This window comes from Gymnoscopelus braueri (assembly GCF_963280865.1).
Source record: "Gymnoscopelus braueri genome assembly, chromosome: 13".
NCBI classification, from domain to species: domain Eukaryota; kingdom Metazoa; phylum Chordata; class Actinopteri; order Myctophiformes; family Myctophidae; genus Gymnoscopelus; species Gymnoscopelus braueri.
Window position 1 is genome coordinate 42,724,938 of NC_137615.1, and position 25,405 is coordinate 42,750,342.

Below are 25,405 nucleotides of genomic sequence, written 5' to 3' on the forward strand. Positions count from 1 at the left end.
TTGAAATGTATATAGAAGTGGTTACTGTATATTTGTAATAATAATCTAAATCTACAGAGTAACTAGTAACTAAACTTTTTAAATAATTATAGTGGAGTAAAAGTACATTTGCCTCTGAGATGTAGTGGAGTAGAAGTAAAAGTACTGAAAATTGGAAACACTCCAGTAAAGTAAAACATACCTCAAAGTTGTACTTAAGTACAGTACTTGAGTAGTACTTAGTTACTTTACACCACTGGCAGAGAGATAAAGTAGTGACCCACCTCTACATAAGTGTTAGTTTAACGTGCGCAATGTAACTCAAATGGACCCGTAAGGGTCTGCACATTCTCAGAGTTACAAATGTGTGTTTGATTTTGGAATTCCACATCTGCGAGGGCAAAAAAAGAAGGAGCGCTAATTGCTGCTGATCACACGTTCCAGAGCATTAATTTGACCCTGAACGTGTAAAAACAGACCCATACATTTGCACTGTCTTTACCAGAGGTCCTCAAACTTTTTCATGTCAAGGACGCCCACATTGAAATGTATTTGGCGGCGGATCCCCCAAAATCTGAAAAGGTTTTGCCAGTGACCCCCAGAAGAAGATTTATGTTAAAAATCTAAATTATTCAAGATTTTTCATTAACATAAAAAAAATAGCAGATGTACAAACTTGACCTTGTAGATCTGCTATTTTTGAATAGCCAACGTATATGGATGAAGTGTTTAAAATGATTGTGATGCTATATTGGCAAATTTTGCTGGGGACCCCCTGGAACCACCCCAAGGACCCCTGGGGGTCCCCGGAGCCCACTTTTGAGAACCACTGGTCTATACTGTGAACAAGGTTTGGATTCATGACATAAATGAAGACATGAAGGAGTGAAAAGTCTCAAATACACTTTGTTTTATGATCATACATTCACTCGATACATTGAATAAACATTAGCCCTCACTTATTACAGTATTAGGTTCTTTTACACACTCAACGAGATAGACGCCACCTTATGCTTGCGTACGTACATGCCCCATGTTCATACAGTTATTGATTTACTATTGTTACCTTATTATTGATTGTCGCCCTCTCTCAGACAGTCTAACAAGTGGTATATTTGTTAACGTATTCAGCAAAGAATGCCACATTATGCGGGCTGAAAATGTGTGCTTTTTCATCCTCCTGTACTGTAAGTGTCCTTAAAAAAATGTGCTTTTCAGTTTGCACTGAATAAAATGAACTGCAGCACTACAAACTCATAGCTTGACAGAATGTCATATCATATTAAAAGCTTATTTGGACCAAGAGTAGTATTAAAACAATTGTGCTCCAAAAAAATATGCTTGCTCTAATCAACATCTTTGGCATTTTTTCCCCCTACATTCTGTGAGGAGCTGCTGCTAAAACACGATGTCTCTTTAGCTGTAGATCAAGTCCCACGTTAGAGGAAAACAGAAGAGGACTTTGAAATGAGATCGTTCTTGGCATCCTGGCAGTGGGCTGCTGTTGTTGTAATTCCTTGCTCCGTCCACCGGGAGGCAGAAGTGGTTTGTGACAGACCCTTACAGCTATTGTTGAGTTCATAGCTGCTGTAAAGGAGATACAAAAAAAATACTATAGTGGTCTTTTCCTCTGGCTCGGCGACATGAAAGGGTTACAAAGGCACAATGGTACACTAGAATGAACTGAGAATAACGAGACAGCTTGAGCAACAATCCGTCCAAACCCTCAGGCTTGGCCAGGCCCTCAAAAAAAACCAACCACTCAACTCCACATCATTGTACCGACATATAGTCCCCTGGAGCCCATTTTGTGTCATTAATTAAGTAGAATAAAGCCCTTCATTCAAACCAAGGCACCATTGCGGCATAAAGTATAAGAAATGGAAGTCATGAGGATAGATATTGGAAATAAAAACAAAAAAAAAGTCTCTCTCTTCACCCATTCAATCCGGGAACGCATCTCTGTCATTTTAGATTTCTTTGGCTATTCAAAAATAGCAGATCTACAAGCTCATAGCGCGGCACCGAGTGCCGCGCTATGAGCTTGTAGATCTGATATTTTTTGAAAAACCGTGAACATTTTTGCAAATCTTTGAGAATATATATATTTTTAAGCGAACATTTGTAACTCAAATCTTTGCTTCTGGGGGGGTCCCTGGAACAACATATTTGACAAATGTTCGCTTTAAAACATATATATTCAAGTTTTTGAACACATTTTCAAGATTTTTCCTCTCTCTCTCTTTCTCCGTTTGTTGTTCACATGACGGAGCAGCACTGACAGGCCTTGCGCTTGGGCGCTCCTTGCCCCTCCTCTTGGCCGGGGGAGGAGGCTGCGTTCCCCTTCTCTCCCTCCTCCTCCGCCGGGGCTTTCAGTGCGTTCAGAGGGATGTCCTGAAACACTCCCTCGTGGGCCGACGGGTCCTTCAGGTCTCCGCCGTTGGACTGCAGGAGTCCCGGCTCCGAGCCGGCGCCCCCGGCGGGCCCCAGCACCTTCTCCTCCCCGTCGTCGGTGATGATGACGCGCTCCACGGTGAGGGCGTGGTCCTCCCGGCCCGGGGAACCGCCCTCCTCGTCCTCCTGGCCGTCGGCGTAGCCCATGAACGTGAGCGTGACGGGGCCGTCCTCCATCCGGTACTCCGCCCCGGTGTACTCGGCGTCGTCCGCCGTACCGACGATCTCTCTCACCACCACCGCCACGCCGCCGTCCTCCTGTTCCGCCTCCTCTGCCTCATCGTCGTCGCCTCCTCGGGGCCAGGAGGAGGAGGCCCCCCCCGTTCCCGGCTCGGCCCCGAAGCGAAGGCCCGCGGAGCCGTCCGAACGGCCTCTGTTTTCCTCTACCTTCATGTCTTCCGGCCGCGGCGTGACGGTGACGTCGTCCAGCAGGACTCTCATGCCCACGCCGTCCACCGCGCTGAGGATCTGTCCCAGCTCCTCGGCCGAGGGCTGGCCCGCCCCCGCCCCGCCCACGGCGTGGACGCTCTTCCTGCCGTCGTCGAACACCGGGACGGTCATGTCGGCGCCGGAGCCGGGCTCCGCCGACACGGGCGCCACCGAGCGCACGACGGTGGCGCCCGTCTTGGGGTCCCTCTCGACCTGGACCGCCACCATGCCCAGCACTGCAACGCAAAGGGAACAAAGATGAAGAAGAGGCTGTGTGTTGTCGTGCAAAACTGGTGTTATTATTGCGAGAACCCTTCAGGAGATTATGGGTCTTAGTTGGCTTCAATTAAGTTTGAAGCCGAGGTCACAACTCGTATTCTTAAATTAGAGCGCTAGATGTGAGGACACGAGCTCTCGAGGGAAAAATGCACATCAATAATCCTATTGTCACTCCGATAGATATTCCATTTAAATGTATTCATAGTCCAGGATAAGACCTCATTTGTATCTAATGAAACTGGCTCTAAATATACTGTGTCCATTAACCACTTGAACCCTAGTGTCCCTATTGTGTGGGCGGTGAACCTTCTGCGAAAATAGCCGTTCTACAGCTTGTAGATCGACTATTTTCGGTAGATATAAGAAGATATTTGGTTAAGAGGGGAAAAAAGGAGCGGACCTTGTATTGAGCCCTGGGGGAACCCCGGTCAACTAAGTCTATAGCCATAAATAAAAGACAAAGCCCCATGAAAGTTAATGCAAGAACAGTGTTCTCTTAGACCTGATGTCAGTGGTGTGACGGCTAAGACGCTTGCCTCGGAGCTACACACAGGCTGAGTGGACACTTGTACTTCTCTTCCTACCTTCAGAAACAGACGAGTGCTCTCTCTGTCTCTCGTGTCACTACAGAGCTACATGGGCAACAGCAGTGCATTCTTTCTAGTTTTTTTTCCTTTCTACCGCCACTAAGTCTATCGCTTAACCCATTTAGACCGGGAACGCAGCTGTGTCATTTTAGATTTATTTGGCTATTCAAAAATAGCAGATCTACAAGCTCATAGCGTGGCACCGAGTGCCGCGCTATGAGCTTGTAGATCTGCCTGAGGACTGCTTGATGAGCTTGTAGATCTGCTTGTAGATCTGCTTGATCTGCTTGTAGATCTGCAAATCTTTTTTTTTAAGCGAACATTTGTAAAATATTTTGTTCCAGGGACCCCCAGAAGCAAGGATTTGAGTTACAAATGTTCGCTTAAAAATATTATATATATTCAAAGATTTGCAAAAAAAAACACGATTTTTCAAAAATATCAGATCTACAAGCTCATAGCGTGGCACTCGGTGCCGCGCTATGAGCTTGTAGATCTGATATTCTTGAATAGACAAAGAAATCTAAAATGACAGAGATGCGTTCCCGGATTGAACGGGTTAAGTCCTCCCGTAGACATGAAAAATGTAACGGACAGAAATAACAAAGTGGTCTAAATATAACATTGCGCTGGCTGGCGCGCTTCACTCCGGCTTCATCGTTAACTCGTACCCTGAAGGTAGAACGACCACAGAGGCGGCGGGCATGGGGAATAAAAAAAAAAAAAAACACAGGGCTCTCGTTTGACAGAGAAGGTTAGAGAGTCCAGACAAAAGTAAAACATTAAATAATATGCTGTCAGTACTGAGACTCACTCCCCTTTCTCTGACACAGTCTGAAAATGCACCTCTTCAGATGCCACCTCCCCCCCTATAGCACCGCCCTCTCCCTGTATCCCCTCTTGTCATCTTTTGATAGATGCTATGCAGATACAGTGTTGGTTTGATTGATTGATTGAATACTTTATTAACAGTTTGCAAAATAGTACAGAGGTGCAATAATGCTAAAAGGATAACGCAAAAAAGTCAGAAGGGGTTGTTTCCATTATGGTCCTATGTATTCAATTCATCAAGACAAATTGTTGCGTGTTTTATTTGTTAGTTGGGTGTGTTTCGCTTGACCGCAAGTGTTACTGATGTTATTTAGACAGTACTGTATGTTGTTTAGACAGATGCTAGGTTTGATGTTTTTCTGGTATACAGTAGTTCCTTTGAAGCATTACGTTGTTGCCTTTGCACACTCCATTATGTGACTATTGTTTGTTAACTAGGGTTCATGCTTACTCTGCTTACTCTGATTTCGCACTTTTAAGTCGCTCTGGATGAGAGCATCTGCTAAATGCCTGAATGGTCAATCGTAATCGCCAAAACCTGTACTTCTCCAAGCACACCCTCTCCATGGGTCAATGATAATGCCAATACGGATCTGTGTCATTTTAAGATTTCTTTGGCTATTCAAAAATAGCAGATATACAAGCTCATAGAGTGCCGCGCTATGAGCTTTTAGATCTGCTTTTTTTTTTTAATCTTGAAAATTTGAGCATTTTTTTTTTTTTATGGATTTAAAAAACATTTTTTTAATCGACCTCAGGTCTTAATGGGTTAATTCACAATCGTAGACGATGGTCTTATATTGAACGTGAAATACGGGGCTATATGACAGTAATGGTCCACTTATTGCTGTGGGGCGGTCTTCCTGTTGTTCGATATTTTACCCGATCGGTGAAATGGACGGGGAGTCCATCTCTAGCTACAGTGTGTGTGTGTGTGTGTGTGCATCTCTTACTCTACCATATAGTGTTTGTGTTTTCTGTTCGGTTACCTGATCGCCCGTCCTGCCTGCTCTCACGGTACATCCTCTCTGTCGTCTGGAGTGGGTCTTCAGCTGCGGCGATCACTAGAGAGGAGAAGAGCCAGAGATGTAACAGTATGGTGTAACTCTAAAGGTCCTTACACACCGGGGCGATTTTTTTCATGCGAATAATACGTTTTTTTTTAAAAACCTTATAAAGTCAATGCAAGCTTCCACACCAGTTTTGCGGAGCAAAAAAAGCGTCTTTAAATTATTCGGAACGAGTCAGAATTTTGCGTATATTTGCATGTTTGCCGGTGTGTAACCGCCTTAACACTTTACCTGCCAATCACGAGTATAACCGTTGATGAAAAATACACCCGTTTACTGCCAAAAAAATCCATCCACGAGTATAACCGTTTTTCTTTTTTTTTTCAATTTATCCACACAGAACCAGAGATATCACGATCCAAAGATTTCTAGCTCCATTCACTCCTTGGTTAACTTATTACTTTAAAATCCTGTATCTCGGCTCCTGTGTAAAAAAAAATTAAACACTGGCACTGGGGGAAGTAAAATAAAAAAAACCCTCTGGCAGGGAGTGTGAAAATGGACCCATACAAAACGGAACCACAAACCAAACATGGAAAATAAATAGACCCGTTATTAACCACTTAAACCCAGTGCCGGATTATCCATGGCATTTAGTGGTGCTTAACCCATTTTGGGCGGGAACCCCTTTTTGTAACTGTACCTTTCAGGACGGGAACCCCTTTTGGGGTTCTTGTTGCTATGCACAGTGTATAGCAACATGCATTTTTTGTAATTTTTGAATAAATATTTGAAGTTTTTCAGAAAACTTAGGTCAGGATTTCAGCCTCAGGTCTTAATGGGTTAAGCCCCACAGGCCGCAGCCTGCAGGGCCTTGAGTGAATTATCTCAGAGGCGTCAATTGGGTATGGCAGGGTATTGCAGCTGCCATACCCTGGCTCCAGGGGGGGAAAAAAAAGTACTTTTAAAAATAAATCCATGAATTCATTGGGAGTTTATTTTTGTTTTGTTAAGAAGAGCTAAACCAGCAGATTTTAATATGGGTTTAACATGACACCCGACGCAAATAACCACAAAAGACTCGGAAAGAATCGCCCCAAAACGCACGCCCGCCATACCTTGGCTTTTGCTGAACTGACGCCACTGCTCTCGAAGTTAAACTATTGTAACACTCAGGACGTATATCCCAGTATAGGACAATGATAGTGGACTAGTGAGCGTACAGAAGCATTCAACTCTTAGTGCTGCACACATATTGCATGCAGAATGTCTGTTATGTCATGCCAGCTATGTTAGAGCGCTCTCCCAGCTGTGTCTCCATTCTGTACAGCATGTTTTCAGTAGTATCCCACAGACGAAGCCTCGGTTGCCGTAAAGCACAGTATCTTTTGCAAACATTATCACATTGAAACATTATATTCAGTGGTGGAAAAAGTACTCCGATATTTTACTTAAGTAAAAGTATCAATACTGCAACATCCGCCGTTACAAGTAAAAGTCCAGAATTCAAAATTTACTTGAGTAAAAGTACAAAAATATTGGTATCAAAATGTACTTAAAGTACCAAAAGTAAAATATTTGAAAATAGCAGATTGTTGCGACGCGTTGTGAGCTTGTAGATCGGCTATTTTCAAATAGCCTATGTATAAAATAGGGCTAAAGTGGTTCATGTATGTTTCATAATATCATAATCTATATCTGAAAAATAACTAGTAGGTAGTTTTCAAATAATTTGATAATAATAATAATTGTAGTGGAGTAAAAGTACAATATTTGCCTCTGAGATGTAGTGGAGTAGAAGTAAAAATATTGGAAATTGGAAATACTCAAGTAAAGTACAAATACCAAAACATTTTACTTAAGTACAGTACTTAAGTAAATGTACTTAATTACTTTCCACCACTGTAAGACCAAAAAGACCAAACGAGGCTGACCAATTAGTACAAACACAAACACAGCTAACGAGACGTGTGATTCGGCTGACTTTTCACTCCCTCTTACCTTGTCTCAGGAGATCCTCGTCAACGTCGGCCTACGGGGTGGGGAGGAGAGACAGTTTTTAGGTGCTCGCCAAAGTCAGAAAGTTAGCGCCGGTTAGCCACTCTACGACCTTAACCCCCCCCCCCCCCCCTCCACCACCACTACTGCGCCCCCCGCCACCCCCCCCCCCCTGCTCATGAGCTTCACGCCCTGCCATAAATATTTCAGTCGCCATCAGCAAAGCCGTTCAGAGACTCACAGCCTCGGAACCCCCCCGTCGCGCTAAGAGGTCCTTTATTTTACCCGTCAGCCATTCCAATCTCGCCGCCACGGCGAGTCAGTCACAAAGTGTGAGCTAAATATGGGCCGTGTACAGTTGAGTGGAGCATTTGGTGAATGTGAGAGTTCAAGTGGCGTGTACCATGGGCTTAATGCAGTTCACTGCACAGTACAGTACAGTACAGTAAAGTATGTGCTGGCCCAGCCATTACTCACTGAGGTTGGGTTCTCGCTGCTAAAGGTGGACCGTCTTCTCTTTTGGAAATGGGAACATTTCTGTAAGAGTTTACGTAAATATAATAGATGCTTAACCCATTCAATCCGGGGAAGCATCTGTGGCATTTTTAGATTTCTTTGGCTATTCAAAAATAGCAGATCTACAAGCTCATAGCGCGATTTTTGAAAAAACGTGAAAATGTTTCCAAATCTTTGAATATATATTTTTTAAAGGGAAAATTTGTCAGTCAAACATCACACTACCAGACAATTGTGAGCCATGAGCTCTGTCCACAACCCCTTCACGAAAATAGCAGATCTACAAGCTCGCAACGCGGCACCCGGTTTAAATGGGTTAATAGAAATTATAATGTCTATAGTTATGGTTTTCAACACATGCACGCAGTGTTGCCAGATTCTGTGAGAGAAACAAGCAACCAGGTCTAGGAAAACCAGCCCAAAAGAAGCGACTATGGGCCACATGAGCACTTTAACATATGCATCAGCTATTTGAAAATAGCCGATCTACAAGCTCACAACGCGTCGCAATGCGACGCGTTGTGAGCTTGTAGATCGGCTATTTTCAAATACAATCTTGCAGGGACATTATAATAAGCAGATCTGGCAACCCTGCATGCACGTGCGAGAGGTACACCCGTGTGGGAAACACCCAGATGAGTGCCAGATCGAGAGCTGTGTTTGTATTGTACCAGATAGTGTGCGTGTGCGTGCGTGCGTGTGCGCGCGTGTGTTGTACCTGATAGTGGTTGTGTGTGCTGCTGAATGGATGTGTGTTTTGGCTGGGAGGGGCTGTGCTCTCGTGTTCTCTGACATCTGCCGTCTCCGCTCGCTCCTCGGGCGTCTGCTGGCACTCGCTCGCCTCTCTGGTACGCAAATGGCATGCGGGTGCGCACGCACACACACACACACACACACACACACACACACAACACACACACACACACACACACACACACACACACACACACACACACACACACACACACACACACACACACACACACACACACACACACACACACACAAACAAATAAACATACACACGAGAGAGAGAGAGTGAAAAGGTGACACATGGTATCATATAAGTTGTATGAAACTAAAACATGGAATTATGAACCATAGATCTGGGTATAAAGCCTGGTACTGTAAGTAACTTATACCCCATAGTACGACCATGTCTCGTACTCAGTTCTTGTCTTGCCGACACCGCCGTACGGTGGAGTATAAATTACTTCCAAAGCCGTGAGGATTACGTAAGCGTGCGGCGAATATAGCACACGGCATCGAATGATGGCTGGTGTTCTCAGCGCCCAGCGCGTCCCGAATACTTTCCACTACTAGTGTACGGAGTTCAGTGTGTAGAGATGCACTGAAACGTGTGCTTTCACTCTGTACCAGGACCCCCATTATAATATAATGGGGGTCCTGGTACAGAGTGAAAGCACACGTTTCAAAATATTTTGAGAGGGGGCCAAATACATATTACATATTAAATACATATTATGTATTTGGCCGCCGACCCCCCTCTCAAAATGTTTTGTTCCAGGGACCCCCAGAAGCAAAGATTTGTGTTAAAAACTGATTTTTACGATTTTTCAAAAATAGCAGATCTACAAGCTCATAGTGCGATCTGCTATTTCTGAATAGCCAAAGTATATAGTATAATATGGTTAAAGTGGTTAAAATTATTGTGATGCTATATTAACTAATTATGCTGGAGACCCCCTGGAACAGGTCTTAATGGGTTAAGATTTATACTGGAGTATACTGGAATGAAGGCGTGTGTAAATGTCTCACTCTGGTGTGTCCTGTAGAGGATCAGGGGTCTCGGGCCCCTCGGCCACTGCAGACGCGGGGACAGGAGGTGGAGGTGGCTCACTTAACCACTGTTCCCTCAAGCATTTCCTCTGAGAGAGAGAGAGAGAGAGAGAGAGAGAGAGAGAGAGAGAGAGAGAGAGAGAGAGAGGGGAAGGGGGGTGTTCATTTGTAGATATCTATCTTATTGAACTAAACATGTTTGCTGCAGAGCTCATATTCTTCATGTTGCAATCCTTAAAGATCCCTCGCTAGTAATCCTTATATGCCTTAATATATTATAATTGTCCTCTACAAGTAACTAAAATTAAAAATGAAAAACACCTTAAATATTTTATTTATTTTAAAACAGTTAATCTTTTACTCAAGAGGGACTTTGCCCGTCGCACGTTGATGATGTCATTTGTCCATGTGAGGTTCAGCCCTGCATATGTTTAAAATATTGATTTGATGCTCATATTAACCTGAGGAAGTGTTAAGTTGTTTTTTATTTGCACATGCATTCATCATCAGCTTGTGACGTGCATTGTCCCGCTTGAGTAAAAGCTCATCTATTCCTAAAATAAATAAAATATCTAAGGTGTTTTTAATTTTCAATTTTAGTTATAGAGGGCAATCACAATGTATCAAGGCATGTAAGGCTTATTATATTAGCCAGGGGTCCTTTTAAAGGTGCACTATGTAAGTTTTAATATACCCTAACATACAGATTGGATAAAATAACGTTTTAGTCATTAAAATAAATAGCACGTAAGGCTCCAGGGTCCCCTCTCAGAGCCCCCACACATTTCTCCCCTTATTCCACCAACATTTATTTCAACATCCCTTTAGCCCATTAAGACCGGGAACGCATCTGTGTAATTTTTTAGATTTGAGCTAAAAAAACATTATTTTACACTTTGGCTATTCAAAAATAGCAGATATACATGGGTACATGGCCAAATACATATCATTTTGGGGGTCCTTGTCGTGAAAAAGATTGAGAACCACTGCCATAGAAACATAGGTTTTTCAGAAAACTGTTAGGATTTAGGGGACATTTTTTAAATCGGCTTCAGTCTTAAAGGGTTAATAAATGACCCCCATATCGATCTTCGCGGTATATTTCATCCAGGACCCGACGCAAAAAAATCCCATCACAAATCCACGGTTGGGAACAAATGGCCAAGGCCATTTCTTCCTCACGCATGAGTCCTCCTGTCTCTATCAGTATAGTGTTCATTCAGCACAGAGGCTGCAGGGAGCAGACAGAGTCAGTGCCTTTGGGGGGGCCACAGTCTGCCTGCTGTCTGAAGGGTGACACTGAAAAGGTGTCTCCTAGCCTCTGTGGTTCTCAAACTTTTTCATGCGAAGGACCCCCAAAAATGATACATGTTTGTCCACGGACCCCCGTCTCATACTTTGTGACAGTGACCTCCAGAAGCAAAGATTTGTTCGCTTTAAAAAATATATATATATTCAAAGATTTGCTAAAGGTTTGCACAAATTCTCACGATTTTTCAAAAATAGCAGATCTACATGCTCGTAGAGGCACTCGGTGATCCACAAGCACGTTTCGAGTTTGTGGATTTGCTACTTTTACTGCTTTTGAACAGTGGTGGAAAGTAACTAAGCACTGTACTTAAGTAAAACATTTGTTTTACAAAACATACATTAACCACTTCAGCCCTATATACATTTTGGCCATTTGAAAATAGCAGATCTACAAGCTCACAATGCGTCGCATCGCGACGCATTGTGAGTTTGTAGATCTGCTATTTTCAAATTGCTATTTTCAAATTGCTATTTTCAAATTGCATGATTTGCATACATTTGAAAACTTGTGAAATGGGACATTCTGCATAATGAGTTCTTTCTACTTTTGGTACTTTTAAGTACATTTTGATACCAATACGTTTGTACTTTTAGTCAAGTCAATTTTGAATTCTGGACTTTAACTTGTAACAGAGCATTTCTACATTGCAATATTGATACTTTTACTTAAGTAACAAATGTGAGTACTTTTTCCACCACTGCTTTTTGAATTTTGAATCCTGAAAAGTAACAGTTTTGGACATATCCACCCGACGGAGACGACATGTCATGTATGCACGTCACGAGGACACGGCGTGAGCTGAAGCCCATGGTGTCTATTTGCAGATGTTTCTCAAAGCATGGCCGGTCTGCTGGAGAGGGTGATGCAATACCGTGGTAACTGTTAGAGCCATGGGATTGATGGGGAAAGATTGTTTTAAACTTAAAGCAACTAGTAAAAAGTGGAGATGTTCTGTTCTGTGGCAAACAATAGAAGACTGGTTGTTACTGGTTCAGTTCCCAGTGACCAACAATAGAAGACTGGTTGTTACTGGTTCAGCTCCCAGAGACCAACAATAGAAGACTGGTTGTTACTGGTTCAGCTCCCAGAGACCAACAATAGAAGACTGGTTGTTACTGGTTCTGCTCCCAGTGACCAACAATAGAAGACTGTGGTTGTACTGGTGGTCACCTCCCCGTGGTCAACAGACAACATGCTTAGTTAAATGTGCATGTGTGCGTGAGCTTGTAGATAGATAAGCTTGTAGATAGATAAGTCGGTTATTTCCACCTCTCTCAGCATGGAAACGACTGTGACGATTATGCAAGAATAATTGCGATTATCTCAAATAAATTGCGATTGGGCGATTATGTAGTCATTGCGACACAGGCCTAATCGTTTCTAGTGTGTGTGTGTGTGTGTGTGTGTGTGTGTGTGTGTGTGTGTGTGTGTGTGTGTGTGTGTGTGTGTGTGTGGGTGGGTGGGTGTGTGTGTGTGTGTGTGTGTGTGTGTGTGTGTGTGTGTGTGTGTGTGTGTGTGTGTGTGTGTGTGTGTGTGTGTGTGTGTGTGTGTGTGTGTGTGTGTGTGTGTGTGTGTGTGTGTGTGTGTGTGTGTGTGTGTGTGTGTGTGTGTCTGTGTGTGTGTATGCGTGCATACTGTAGGTGTGTGTGTAACAATTAATTGATGTGTTTTTGTATATATATGCGTGCGTGCGTGGCATACGTGGTGTGCGTGCTTGTGCAAATATATATATTATATTTGTGTGTGTGGGGTGTGGGTGCCACACATGTGTCTGCGTACGTGTGCGCGTGTCTCTCCGGCATGTGCACACGTGAGCCGTGAACATAGCCCCACCAGCGTGGTCCTTCACACGTCGGTTTTCGAGGTACAGCCCCCCCCCCCACACAGAGAGCCAAGCTGTGACTAATCAGAATATTAGAGCAGAGGTGACATTCAGGTGAGCGATTAGGTACAACAGCCTGACGGTGAATAAATGCCCCCCACCTCCTCAGGCCTGTAGCATTACGGACCATTTGTGTGGGCGACCAACTGTGGAAATAATGCCTGCTGGGTTTATCCCATTAAAAGGGATAGTTCACCCAAAATAAATACTTTTTTTCTATCGATTAGTTACTCCATGGAGAGTTGAATTCACATATATATCTTTTTTTTGTCGCATTCCTAAGGCAGTAATCTGAACACAAATCATGAACATTTCGTGCAAATATTTGAATATATATATATATATATATATTTTTAAAGCGAACAATTGTAACTCAAATCTTTGCTTCAGGGGGTCTGAGGCCAAATACATATCATTTTGGGGGGTCCTTGACATGAAAAAGTTTGAGAACCACTGATACTATAGCAACATACAGTAAGTGTTTCAGAAAACTGTTGTAGGATTTAGGATTTTAGAAGACATTTGTAGAATCGGCCTCGAGCTTGCGGATCTGCTACTTTTGATGCTTTCGTGTGACGCTGTAGTATGATCAAGTAGGGCGTCAATTTATGTGTGCTTGTAGATCGGCTAATAGCCAATGCAGTATATATAGGTTTAAAATACGCATGTTTTCCTAATAGTTGCTTCTTTTGGGCTTGTTCTCATAGTCCTTGTTGCTTAATTCTCTCGCAAAATCTGGCAACACTACACTCCACTGCTGCAGAGGGCACCGCCATGGAATGAGTGAAGTAACACATTTCTAATCACTGACGAACAGAACAGGCTTGATGCCGTAATTGAGAACAGCGCTGGGCTTTGGTGGCTGGGCTGAACTGTAGAGAATGAGATATAATAGTAAATCCAGTTAAAAGGCTCAGCGACTCCACCCAGGTTATTTAACCCATTAAAACCCGAGGCCCATTCTACAAATACCTTCAAAATCAGTGGTTCTCAAACTTTTTCGTTTCAAGGACCCCTCCAAAATGATGTATTTGGACCCCCCCCCCCACCAGATTTTTTGGGTGAAATTTAAAGCAAATCTTTGAATATATAAGCAATTTTTTTTAACTCCAATATTTGCTTCTGGGGGTCCCTGGAAACAAATATTTTGAGATGGGGGTCCGTGGCCAAATACACATAATTTTGGGGGTCCTTGACATGGAAAAAGTTTGAGCACAACTGATATAGCAACCAAACAACAAAAAATATATGTATTTGGCCGCAGACCCCATCTCAAAATATGTTGTTCCAGGGACCCCCCCAGAAGCAAAGATTTGAGTTAAAAATGTATGAATATATATATTCAAAGATTTGCAGACGTTTTCATGATTTAAAAAAAAGAGCAGATACAAGCTCATAGCCGAGTGCCGTGCTATGAGCTTGTAGATCTGCTACTTTTTAAATAGCCAAAGTATGAAATAATGGTTGAAGTGGTTACACAGATGTGTTCCGTGGTTTTAATGGGTTAAGCTAGGCGTGGGCCAACAAGCCAGAGCCAGCAGGTCATAGATCTCGGCACGCTGCCACTAAGGGCGGGAGAAACCGCTGATAGATTTATCTAGCTAACACCACCCCTCTCTAACCACTTAGAACAGAACAAGAGCTGACACTGGCCAACAGAAACCACAGATGTAAATGTTGGCATTATTATGTTAATGTTCGTCTCTCCACCCCCCCCCCCCCCCCCCAGAAGGGCCTAAAACCTAGAGCTTTGTTTACAAATCAATTTAAACTGTTGAATGATTGTAACATGGGTATCTGTTATAATGATAAGAAGGTTCTTAAACATTCAAACTTTGTTTATATGAAAACAAAATGTTGACACACCAACAAAAAAAAATAAGGGTCTTTTTAAAACAGGGTACAGGGTTTCAAGTAGTCACAAAATATTTTCAGTGATCACCGTCCTCAAGGTGATCCCCTCATTACACACATAGAGGTCTCGTACAATCGGGGGGAAAAAATTTAAAACATTAGGTAATCCGTTCCATAGTTGCAGCCAGTTGAAAATAGTCGAAAATAGTCAAAAATACATATTTTAGAAAAAAAGTACACAGGAGCCGAGATACAGGCTTTTGAAGTCATAAGTTAACCAGGAAGTGGATTGGAGTCTAAATCTTCGAAAAATGATATCTCCTGGTGCTGAGAAGAAAAAAAAAAGATTTTTTTTAAAAAAAAAATCCCCAAAAACGGTCATAACCGTTTTTGGCACACAACGCATGGCTTCTCAAAAACGGTCCGGACCGTTTTTGGCACTCAATGTGTTAAAGCAGCATTATGTAACTTTTTAATGAATAAAATGTAGTTTCGTCCAAACTGTATGATAGAGTATGTTAATACAATATAACTTAAACGATTGGTGTGGTTGTATTTGGTCTCCCTGCTCTTCTATTGAGACATTTAGATCATGTCAAAGGTCATGTCTCACCTAGACACAGGATCTGACACAAACAAGATTAAAAATTTCCCCTCAGCAAGTAGGCAGGCTCTATTAGCTCAATGGTAATTTTTTTTTTAAATAATCAGCACTTGTGCAGAGACCCGGGTTCAAATCTTGGGGTAGAAGAGGAATGTTACATTCAATGTTAGCTTTAAGTGTGATTTCAAAAAGTCCCTACACGAGGAACCTTTTTGCTGATTTGGAGATGAAGAGGCACAATTAAAACAACACTGAACGAATCCACGCGTAGGATTAAAAAATTAAAATGGTGTGAATCATTCTTTCTTTCTTTAGCCAAAAGAGCTGCTATGGTTTCCTGCCTCAGAGAAACCGAAAGTGCAGATATCTATATTTTCATACATCACAAACACACTTCTGTGTTTGTAGAAACTGCACTGACATTTCAACTGCCACCCCCTCTGGCACCTACGTATCCTAAACTAGACAACACACACACAAGTTTCTAGGGCTGCCAGTCACCATTATGACACGTGGCGATTATCGTCATACAAATAATTTCCATTTAACGATTTAGTTTTGTGGCTTTTAGGCTTTGTGAGAAAAAAGTTGCTGATTTGACAAAAACTTCAAATAGTCTACACAAAGAAATGACAATGACAGATACCAATAATCCCAAATAAATATTGTTATATTATGGCCAAAATATGCCATATTAAATATTTATTTACTCAAAATGTGTTACAAAATAGTCGAAATAGCTGATCTATAAGGTCACAACGCGTCGCAACGTGACGTGTTGTGAGCTTGTAGATAGATAAGTCGGTTATTTCCACCTCTCTCAGCATGGAAACGATTATGCAAGAATAATTCCGATTATCTCAAATAAATTGCGATTGGACGATTATTATGTAGTCATTGCGACACAGGCCTAATAGTTTCTAATTATTGGTTTGGACCCCACGGTGTGTGACAGAATACAGACCTTCTCCTGGGCCAATTTCAACCATTCGTCTTCGTTCTCTCTCTTCTGTCTCTCCTCCTCTTCCAGCTGCCGACGTCGCTCCTGGTTGAGAGACGGACAAAACTTTGAAATGAGAGAGGGGGGGACGGGGACAAACCAGTGTTGATTTTGACAGCACTTTTTGATTTAGTTTTAGTCAAAGTCTTTTGAATTAAATTCCATTTAGTTTTAGTCATATTTTAGTCATCTGAAAAGTTTTACTTTTAGTCAAGTTTTAGTCGACTAAATCTACAGTTGATTTAGTCGACTATAATGTATTTTGGCGGGCCTCGATGGCGTCGTACTGCGACGCGTTGTGGGCTTGTAGATCTGCTATTTTCAGAGCGCAACAACTGAGCGCAACCAAGCATTAAAATGACTTGTCTTAGTTCTACTGGGTCTCTTCTCCACTATAGTACCTCCCTAACATTTTTGCCTAGTTTTTATTATCTTATCTTAGTTTTAGTCATCATAGCTTAGTTTTTATTTAGTTTTCGTCAGTGAAAAAAGGCAGTCGACGAACATTTCTCGTCATAGTTTTAGCAGAAACAAAGAAGGCAAGCGTTTTGTAAGACTTCATTCGTCTCTCTCCCGTCTCACAGCAGGAGACGCGTTCCACCCACCACCCACAACCACCGAGAGAGTGTGTGTACTGAGAAACACAAGAAAGTTCCACTTGTGTTGTCTTTCACAATGACGTTCGAATAACTTTCCATTTAGAAGTCTTCTCTAAAAATGTGTTTTGAAAAATCGACGGGTTTCCCCGACGAGGCCGTTTGAATGCAGTTTACGGAAACGCCACAGTCGTAGCGAGATCCACAAATGAACCAGTGAGTTGGTTGTGCTTAACGGTGTTGTCTCTGTGGCCTGTGGTAAAAACCGCCGTACAGAAAAATCCACAGTGTTCATTTAACTCTGAGAGTGTGCAAACGGAACCAAATAGACACGTAAAAGGTCTGTAACTCGGAGAGCATACAAATGGAACCATGCGGACCCTTTCGGTTCCGTTTGGTTCCGTTCATATATAACCGGGAAAGTATCTGTGTCATTTTAGATTTGAACCATATTTTATACTTTGGCTATTAAACAATAGCAGATCTACAAGCTCATAGTGCGTCACTTCGTGCTGCGCTACGAGCTTGTAGATCTGCAAAAAAAAATTATCTTGAAAACTTGCAAATCTTTGAATATATATATTCACATTTTTAACTCAAATCTTTGCTTCTGGTCCCTGGGACAAAATGTTTTCAGATGGGGGGGTCCGCGGCCAAATACATATAAGGTTGGGGGTTTTTGACATGAAAACGTTTGTGAACCACTGATACAGAAACATACGTTTTTCAGAAAACTGTGTTATGGATTTATAAGACATTTGTAGAATCGGCCTGAGGTCTGAATGGGTTAAATGTTCAGGTCAAAGTGCAGCAGTGATATCTTGGAGGGGAGGTCTCGGGATAAACTGTCACCACTTTTATCTTTACTGTACTGCATTCAAGGGTCTCTCCCCCCCCCGCACGCACACACGGTCAAAACCTCCCTTGTCTCCTTGGCTTCATGTCACGATGCAACACTTGTGACTTTATGCGTTTCAATCATTAATCGCCGTTACGTTCTCGGCCCCAATCTGCCTGATCCGTTTCATGCAGCTCACATTTAAAACTTGATGCATGAAAGGCACAGGCTGTTCTCTGTTTATCATGTGAGCAAATCACACTCGCCACGGTCGCTTATCTCTCTGACTTGAAATTACACAGCGGAACTTTTTTTTTGACATAATGTATAGAGAGAGAGATGCAGAGTAGCTTATTCACGCAACTTTTCAACACAATATACAGTGCACTCTACTGCAGAACAACATATCTTGTGGTTCTTTTTTTTTACAAGACTCAAATATAGATTGACTCAAATATAGATTGACTTCACATGCTCTATGTTCACTTCTTTGACAACAATATCACTACTTACCCCTCTGTAAAGTCCTGTCCGTATAAGACCCCTTTCAACAGACGCAAACTTTGTGGAGCTTTGTTTGGATTATATGTTTCAAATTTAAGACGGCGAATTGAACGAGCAGGGTTCGGTCCGACGTAAGCTCAGCTCAACAGGAGATCTGAGGCTGTGGGCCAACTGTTACTGCATCGACTGCGCCGAGTGTTTTCAAGATGAGCTCAGAACAGCTGTGGAAAGGGACGGGTCCCACCCACTTTTAAATAGAACTCTTTGGTTAACACCCCTCGGCAGTCACTGGTCCCTCAAGTCAAGGACTTCCTCTCAGTGAAAAGCGGTGAGATAGAGAGAGAGAGAGAGAGAGGCAGGAAACAGCCGCACAGAGTTGATAAAAATGTACATGAGTAACAGATAGGGGGGCCGTGGTACTGTATAGGTCAAGGGTTCACAAACTTTTCAGTGCCGCGCGACCCCCCCAAAATAATCATATTTGAACTGAGGACCCCCCCACCCTGACAAGCACTTGGAATCGTAGGCATTATATTTAGTTTGACTCGGTTCTACAGATAGATATTGTGAAACAAAATGTAAGAATTCAAATTGTTGCCTTTTTCTTAGGTAATATTTGACAGTTTGGCTAATGTTTGACCATTTTTTTATAATATACTGTAGTTTGTTGGTTACTTTTGATGTAGTACTTGTACTTAGTTTAAAAATGTTTCATTTTAGAGGTATTAAATATGTCTTAAAGTCCTTACATTGTCACTTTAGAGATGTAGACACCCTGTATACATACTGCATGTTGGTTTGTTTACGGTTGAGTGAGAAAACAACGTTGCACATTAAGCTAAGCATGGGGACCCCCCCTGGGTAAGTAGACACAGACATACGGAGCATGGGGACTTTTCAGGGGAAACCATCATGACTTTCAATATTACCTACAGGCAGGATTCGATTTCCATGAATCACTTAAGAGCTACTACTTCATCATATGACAAATAGCAAAAAATAGCAGATCTACAAGCTCACAACACATCGCAATGTGATGCGTTATGAGCTTGTAGATCTGCTATTTTCGAAATAAAAATGAGAATGTTTAAAAGGTTTTGAAGATACTTGACATTTTCTTTTTTTTAAATGGGTGCCACAGGGCTAATGTGGTTAACATAATGTTTTTATTACATCGTTAAATTGTGATATTAAATCAAACCTAAAGATCAAACATATCACACTCTACATTTCACTAAAGTTAATGCATATTTAATTCAGTCTGACCAGAAGCAGGATAAAACATATCCCCACTGCCCATAAAACAAATCAATGGCCAGAGGGTGGGATATCAAAACAGAGCCATCCCTCCCTGCCTATAGACCCTCATACTCCAGTCACAGCAATAACACTGAACAGTCTCCTGTTTGTCTGTTGAAGTTGTGATATAAACTTTACTCTGGTGCAGTGGCGTAAAGTAACTACAGTAAGTAGGCTACAATGACTCAAGCACTGTGTAAGTCCAATTTTGAGGTACTTTTACTTTACTGGAGCATTTCCAATTTCAATACTTTTACTTCTACTCCACTACATCTCAGAGGCAAATATTGCACTTTTACTCCACTATAATTATTTGAAAACTTTAGTTACTAGTTACTTTGCAGATATACATTATTATATTATAAAACACACATTAACCACTTTAGCCCTATTTTATGCATAGGCTATTTGACAATTGCAGATCTACAAGCTCACTGTGAGCTTGTAGATCAGCTATTTTCAAACATTTTATCACTTTTACTTTTGGTACTTTAAGTACATTTTGATGCCAATACTTTTGTACTTTTACTCAAGTAACATTTTGAACACAGGCCTTTTACTTGTAACAGAGTATTTCTACACGGTGGTATTGCTACTTTGACTTAAGTAAAATATCCGAGTACTTTTTCCACCACTGCTCTGGTGATGTCACTGGGGTAAAATCTTTGAATGTAAAAAAACCATTACCAAACCAGTCTTTGTTTCTTGGGCTTATGGCAAAGTAGCAATCTTGACTTCAGACAATATGAATCAGGTTGATGTAATGCTGGACGTAGACCATATGGACTTGCCAGGCTGGTGCTTGCCTATGAAGTGCATCATGGGAAATGTAGGAACAGAAAGAAAGGACGAAACAGACGGAATGTTTTTATTACATTTTTTTAACTTCCTGTTGATTTTGCTATTTTTATTAAGAATAAAACCCGTACTGGATTTGCGGATCCTGATCAGGATCTTCAAATAGTAAAATCAGCAGGAAGTAAAAAAAAAAAAACAGTAGAGCCTACTGGGTTTGGTGATGTTCTATACAGTGTTAATTTTGTTGACTAAAACTAAGAGACGATTTTGATATTTAGTCGACTAAGACTAGACTAAGATTAAACAATTTCAGAAGTCTAAAACAGGACTAAAACTAAATGGTGTTATTCAAAAGACTAAGACGAAGACTAATTCAGAATTTGCTGCCAAAATGAACAGTGGTTCTATATTGTCTGAATCAGCTTTGTTTGCGTTCGTTTATGTGCTAAAAGAGTGACTTTGAGAGCTGTTACACCGTACAATGTAAGTCAATGAGGAGCATATTTTCAATTATCAATTTCTAATCAATGTAGCGACTATTTTTGATTTCTTGTCCACCTTTGGAGTTACATCATGGCAAGGTAACTAACTACACAACCCAAACCTCTACCACAGTGGTCTTGCCCTTTAAGCGGGAGTCCTATAGCCAACAGAGAGACCAGCAGATATAGGAGAGAGACAGGAGGGCAGACAGAGCAGGGGTGCACTCAGGGGTGACGTTCTGGAGACACGCTGATAGTGGAACGGTGTGTGTGAAGTTCAACTGGGGGTCCCTGGTCCCTGCAGGGACCCAGAGGGTCTCACAGGTCCACGTTCAGGCACAGTGTCGCCAGATTTGGTCAAAACAAGCCCAAAAGAAGCGACTATATAGGCCACATGAGCACTTTAAACCTATATAATGTATACATACATAGGCTATTTGAAAATAACCGATCAACAAGCTCACAACGCACGCATCGTGAGCTTGTAGATCTGCTATTTTCGAAACAATCTTTTTTTAAACATTCTAACAACACAAATCTGGTACAAAATATGTTCAAATGGGGGTCAGCAGACAAATGACAGGAAAATATTTGAGAACCACTGGTTTAAATGATATATTAAAACATTTGGAAGCAAGCAACTACACTTTAGAAACAAGCCCCAAAAACCCACAACCCGCAACTAATACCAATTAATTTGCAAGCAACTTTACAGAAAAAAGTCCAAAGTCGCTTATAATAAGCAGACATGGCAACGCCGGTTCAGGCTCCGATACAGCCGCCTTTTCAATTCCCAAAACATGGGGGCTGGTCCCTCCTTACCAGCTACTTGTCTCTTCACAGCTCACTGGTGATGGGAGCCAAACCAACCGGGGTTGAGAGATGTTTGTCATCGCTGTCGGGCAGAAACCTCCTATCTCCATGTTGTAACTTTTTGTGGGGTTTTCAGTGGTGTACAAAGTACATTACTTAAGTAAAAGTATTAAAAAGAACTTTTGAAAATTAAAAAGCTTTTGAAAATAGTAGATCTACAAGCTCACAATGCGTCGCGAGTGGGCTTGTAGATCTGCTATTTTCAAATGGCCGAAATGTATATAGGGCTGAAGTGGTTAATGTATGTTTTGTAATAATAATCAAAATCTACAAAGTAACTAGTAACTAAAGTTTTCAAATAATTGTAGTGGAGTAAAAGTACAATATTTGCCTCTGAGAAGTGGGTAGAAGTAATAGTACTGAACATTGGAAATAGGCTACTCCAGTAAAGAAAAGTAAAAGTACCTCAGTACAGTATAGGCTACTTGAGTACATGTACTTAGTTGCTTTACACCACTGTTTTTTTGGGGGGGGAATTAACGCCCCTACTCGTTTCGAGCTTGTAGATCTGCAACTTTTGAATGTGAATCCTGAAAAAGTTACGTTTTTTTTTTGACTTATGAGGTTCTTCCACCCAATAGAGACGTCATGTTGAATGACCACGGACAGCGCAGATCAACGGAGCCATGGTCAAGTCTGACGTGAATCTCTGTTGACGTTGTGTGAGACAGACTTATTTATTTATCTATTTATTTAGGTATTTTTTCTTTATTTTTTTCGGGGCAGATGACGCACGGGGTAAAAGTGCGTCACGGGCTGTAGATCTGCTATTTTTGAATAGCCAAAGAAATCTTAAAATGACAGAGACGCGTCCCTGGATTGAATGGCTTAACCTAAGCGTAAGGTGGAGAAGTTGAAGAGAGACTCACCTCTATGGCCTGTAGTCGCTGCTGGTATTTCTCCACATCGTCCATGGCGACAGTCTGTAAACAAAGACAACATCTCTACAATTAGAGTTAGGAAATAATAATAAATACATAAAAACGCATGTAAGCATAGTTTTTTTTTTACCACTTTGAGCACTATATACTTCATCGTATGACCAATAGCGTTGTGAGCTTGTAGATCTGCTATTAGTCCCTTTTTTTAAACATTTTGACAAAAAGAGGGACACCACGGTTAATGTGATTAACATACTTTTTTTATAAAAAGGCAATATTATAGGACATAAATACAGTATCAAACATATCATATTTCCCAAAAGGAAGTCTGACCAGACACTAAGTCTTCAACGTTTTTCAGGCCAATACAAGGACCCCCTAGCTGAGAGAGAGATGAAGCAGGGACCCCCTCTATATTGTCTAAAATTGCGTTTCAAATGAAATGTTTCTTTACTTATGGTCTGCTTTTTCCCTCTACACCAAACCTCTTTGCCAAAAATAGCCGATCTACAAGCTCACAACGCCTCGCAAGCTTGTAGATCAGCTATGTTTGGCTTAAGTTCTCATCAGAAAAGGGATGCTAGGGTTCAAGTGGTTCATGTGTAGCCAATCTACAAACGACACGTTGTGAGCTTGTAGATCTGCTATTTTCATAGGATTTTTATACATTTTGAAACATGTGAAATTGGATATTGTGCATAAGGAGCACTTTTACTTTTAGTACTTAAGTATATTTTGACACCAATACTTTTGTACTTTTCCTCAAGTACATTTTTAATACCAGACTTTTACTTGTAACAGAGTATTTCTACATGGTGGTATTGATACTTTTACTTAGGTAAAACACGTGAGAACTTCCTCCATCACTGTGTAAGTGTCTAAGTCACAGAAGCAGTGACACAGGCTCAGCTAGAGACAGAGGGAGTGTGTCATGTTGTCGCTGTCAAGTTGTTGCACTCCATTGCGTGCTGTGTCCTAGACATCATAACACCACCCACACCTCTCTCTCTCTCTCTCTCTCTATCTCTCTCTCTCTCTCTCACACGTGCACGCGTGCGTGTACACAGTGGTGGAAGAAGTACTCTGATATTTTATTTAAGTAAAAGTAGCAACACCACAATATAAAAACACTACATATATACAAGTAAAAGGCCTGTGTTCAAAATGTTACTTGAGTAAAAGTACAAAAGTATTGGCATCAAAATATACTTAAAGTACCAAAAGTAAAAGTACTAAAATGTTTGAAAATAGCAGATGCGATGCGTTGTGAGCTTGTAGATTGGCTATTTTCAAATAGCCTATGTTTAAAATAGGGCTAAAGTGGTTAATGTATGTTTTATAATGTAATAATTTATATCTGCAAAGTAACTAGTAACAAAGTTTTCTAATAATTGTAGTGAAACAAAAGTGCAATATTTGCCTCTGAGATGTAGTGGAGTAAAAGTAAAAGTATAGACAATTGGAAATACTCTAGTAAAGTAAAAGTACCTCAAAATTGTACTTAAGTACAGTACTTGAGTAAATGTATTTAGTTACTTTACAAACACACACACACACACACACACACACACACACACACACACACACACACACACACACACACACACACACACACACACACACACACACACACACACACACACACACACACGGAAACAGGCTGCCTGCAAACAGCTGTACCGCACAGACCTCAAGGTTTCCTCCCACCGAGATAGACACTGTACACACATAGGCCTAGGCTGGCCTTGGAGACCCTGCTCACCCACACACACATTCAAAGAGTTATTGATTGACGGAGCAGTAGTAGAATCACTCGCCGGAAGGAGTGACAGAGAGACGCTGTGGCTTACTACAGAGATACTAAAAGAGCTCACAGCACCCGGAGTCATGCATCAAACGTCTTGAGGGCTTGCCAACAACACTTGCCAAGACACCTTGCCAAGACACCTTGCCAAGATGGTGTGCGTGTGGGCAAGAGAGAGAGAACGGGAGGAAATATATGTGAAGTGGTAGTGCCGTGGACAGATACTCAATTTACAATTTGGAATTGGCATGAATGCTATATAGGCAATTAACTCATTGACTGCCAGAGTTAAACTAGGGTGACCATACGTCCTCTTTTACCCGGACATGTCCTCTTTTGGGGGGCTGTCCGGCCTGTCCAGGGGGGTTTTATAAAATCCTTTAAATGTCCGGGGTTTTGAGAGTTTGGGTGATATCCCCCCCACTTCTGGGACGAAGAGACGAGCCGGAGGTTCTTACGGGTGGAAAACGGAACGCTGGTCCTAAAACACACTGCCCCATTTTTTTCCGCGGGCCGAGGCCGCTGGATTAGACCCGGGGCGAGGGTGTTTTAAGACGACGGTTCTAAAACAGAGAGAGGTGCGCGAGCAGCGCGATGGTTTATCCTCTAGGGTAAACCACCTCTAGGGTTTATCCCTCTAGGGTAAACCACCTCTAGGGTTTATCCCTCTAGGGTAAACCACCGAAAACCACTGGCTCATCAATTAGACGAGTTGGCAGTGCGAGCCTGAAAAGTAACAAGTTTCCACCCGACAGCAACATTATTTTAGTTTCCATTGGGTTCAGAGAGCTAGCT

At 41.8% G+C, this 25,405-nt stretch overlaps 1 protein-coding gene across 2 annotated transcripts in view; it reads right to left on the minus strand.

The window, feature by feature from the left end:
* Positions 1–867: 867 nt before the first annotated feature.
* Positions 868–25,405, minus strand: part of LOC308098845 (uncharacterized protein) — a 70,829-nt gene continuing 46,291 nt past the window's right edge. The window contains exons 2-8 of one of the 2 annotated variants that reach the window (XM_080447311.1): positions 22,795–22,848; positions 16,500–16,580; positions 9,863–9,972; positions 8,802–8,928; positions 7,571–7,601; positions 5,549–5,623; positions 868–3,098 (exon numbers count right to left, since the gene is read on the minus strand). In XM_080447311.1, the coding sequence (XP_080303437.1) occupies positions 2,239–3,098; positions 5,549–5,623; positions 7,571–7,601; positions 8,802–8,928; positions 9,863–9,972; positions 16,500–16,580; positions 22,795–22,839 (1,329 nt within the window). In that variant the 5' untranslated portion in view covers positions 22,840–22,848 and the 3' untranslated portion in view covers positions 868–2,238. Of the gene's footprint in view, positions 3,099–5,548; positions 5,624–7,570; positions 7,602–8,801; positions 8,929–9,862; positions 9,973–16,499; positions 16,602–22,794; positions 22,849–25,405 lie in introns of both variants that reach the window. The other variant, XM_080447310.1, reaches the window with a different exon arrangement.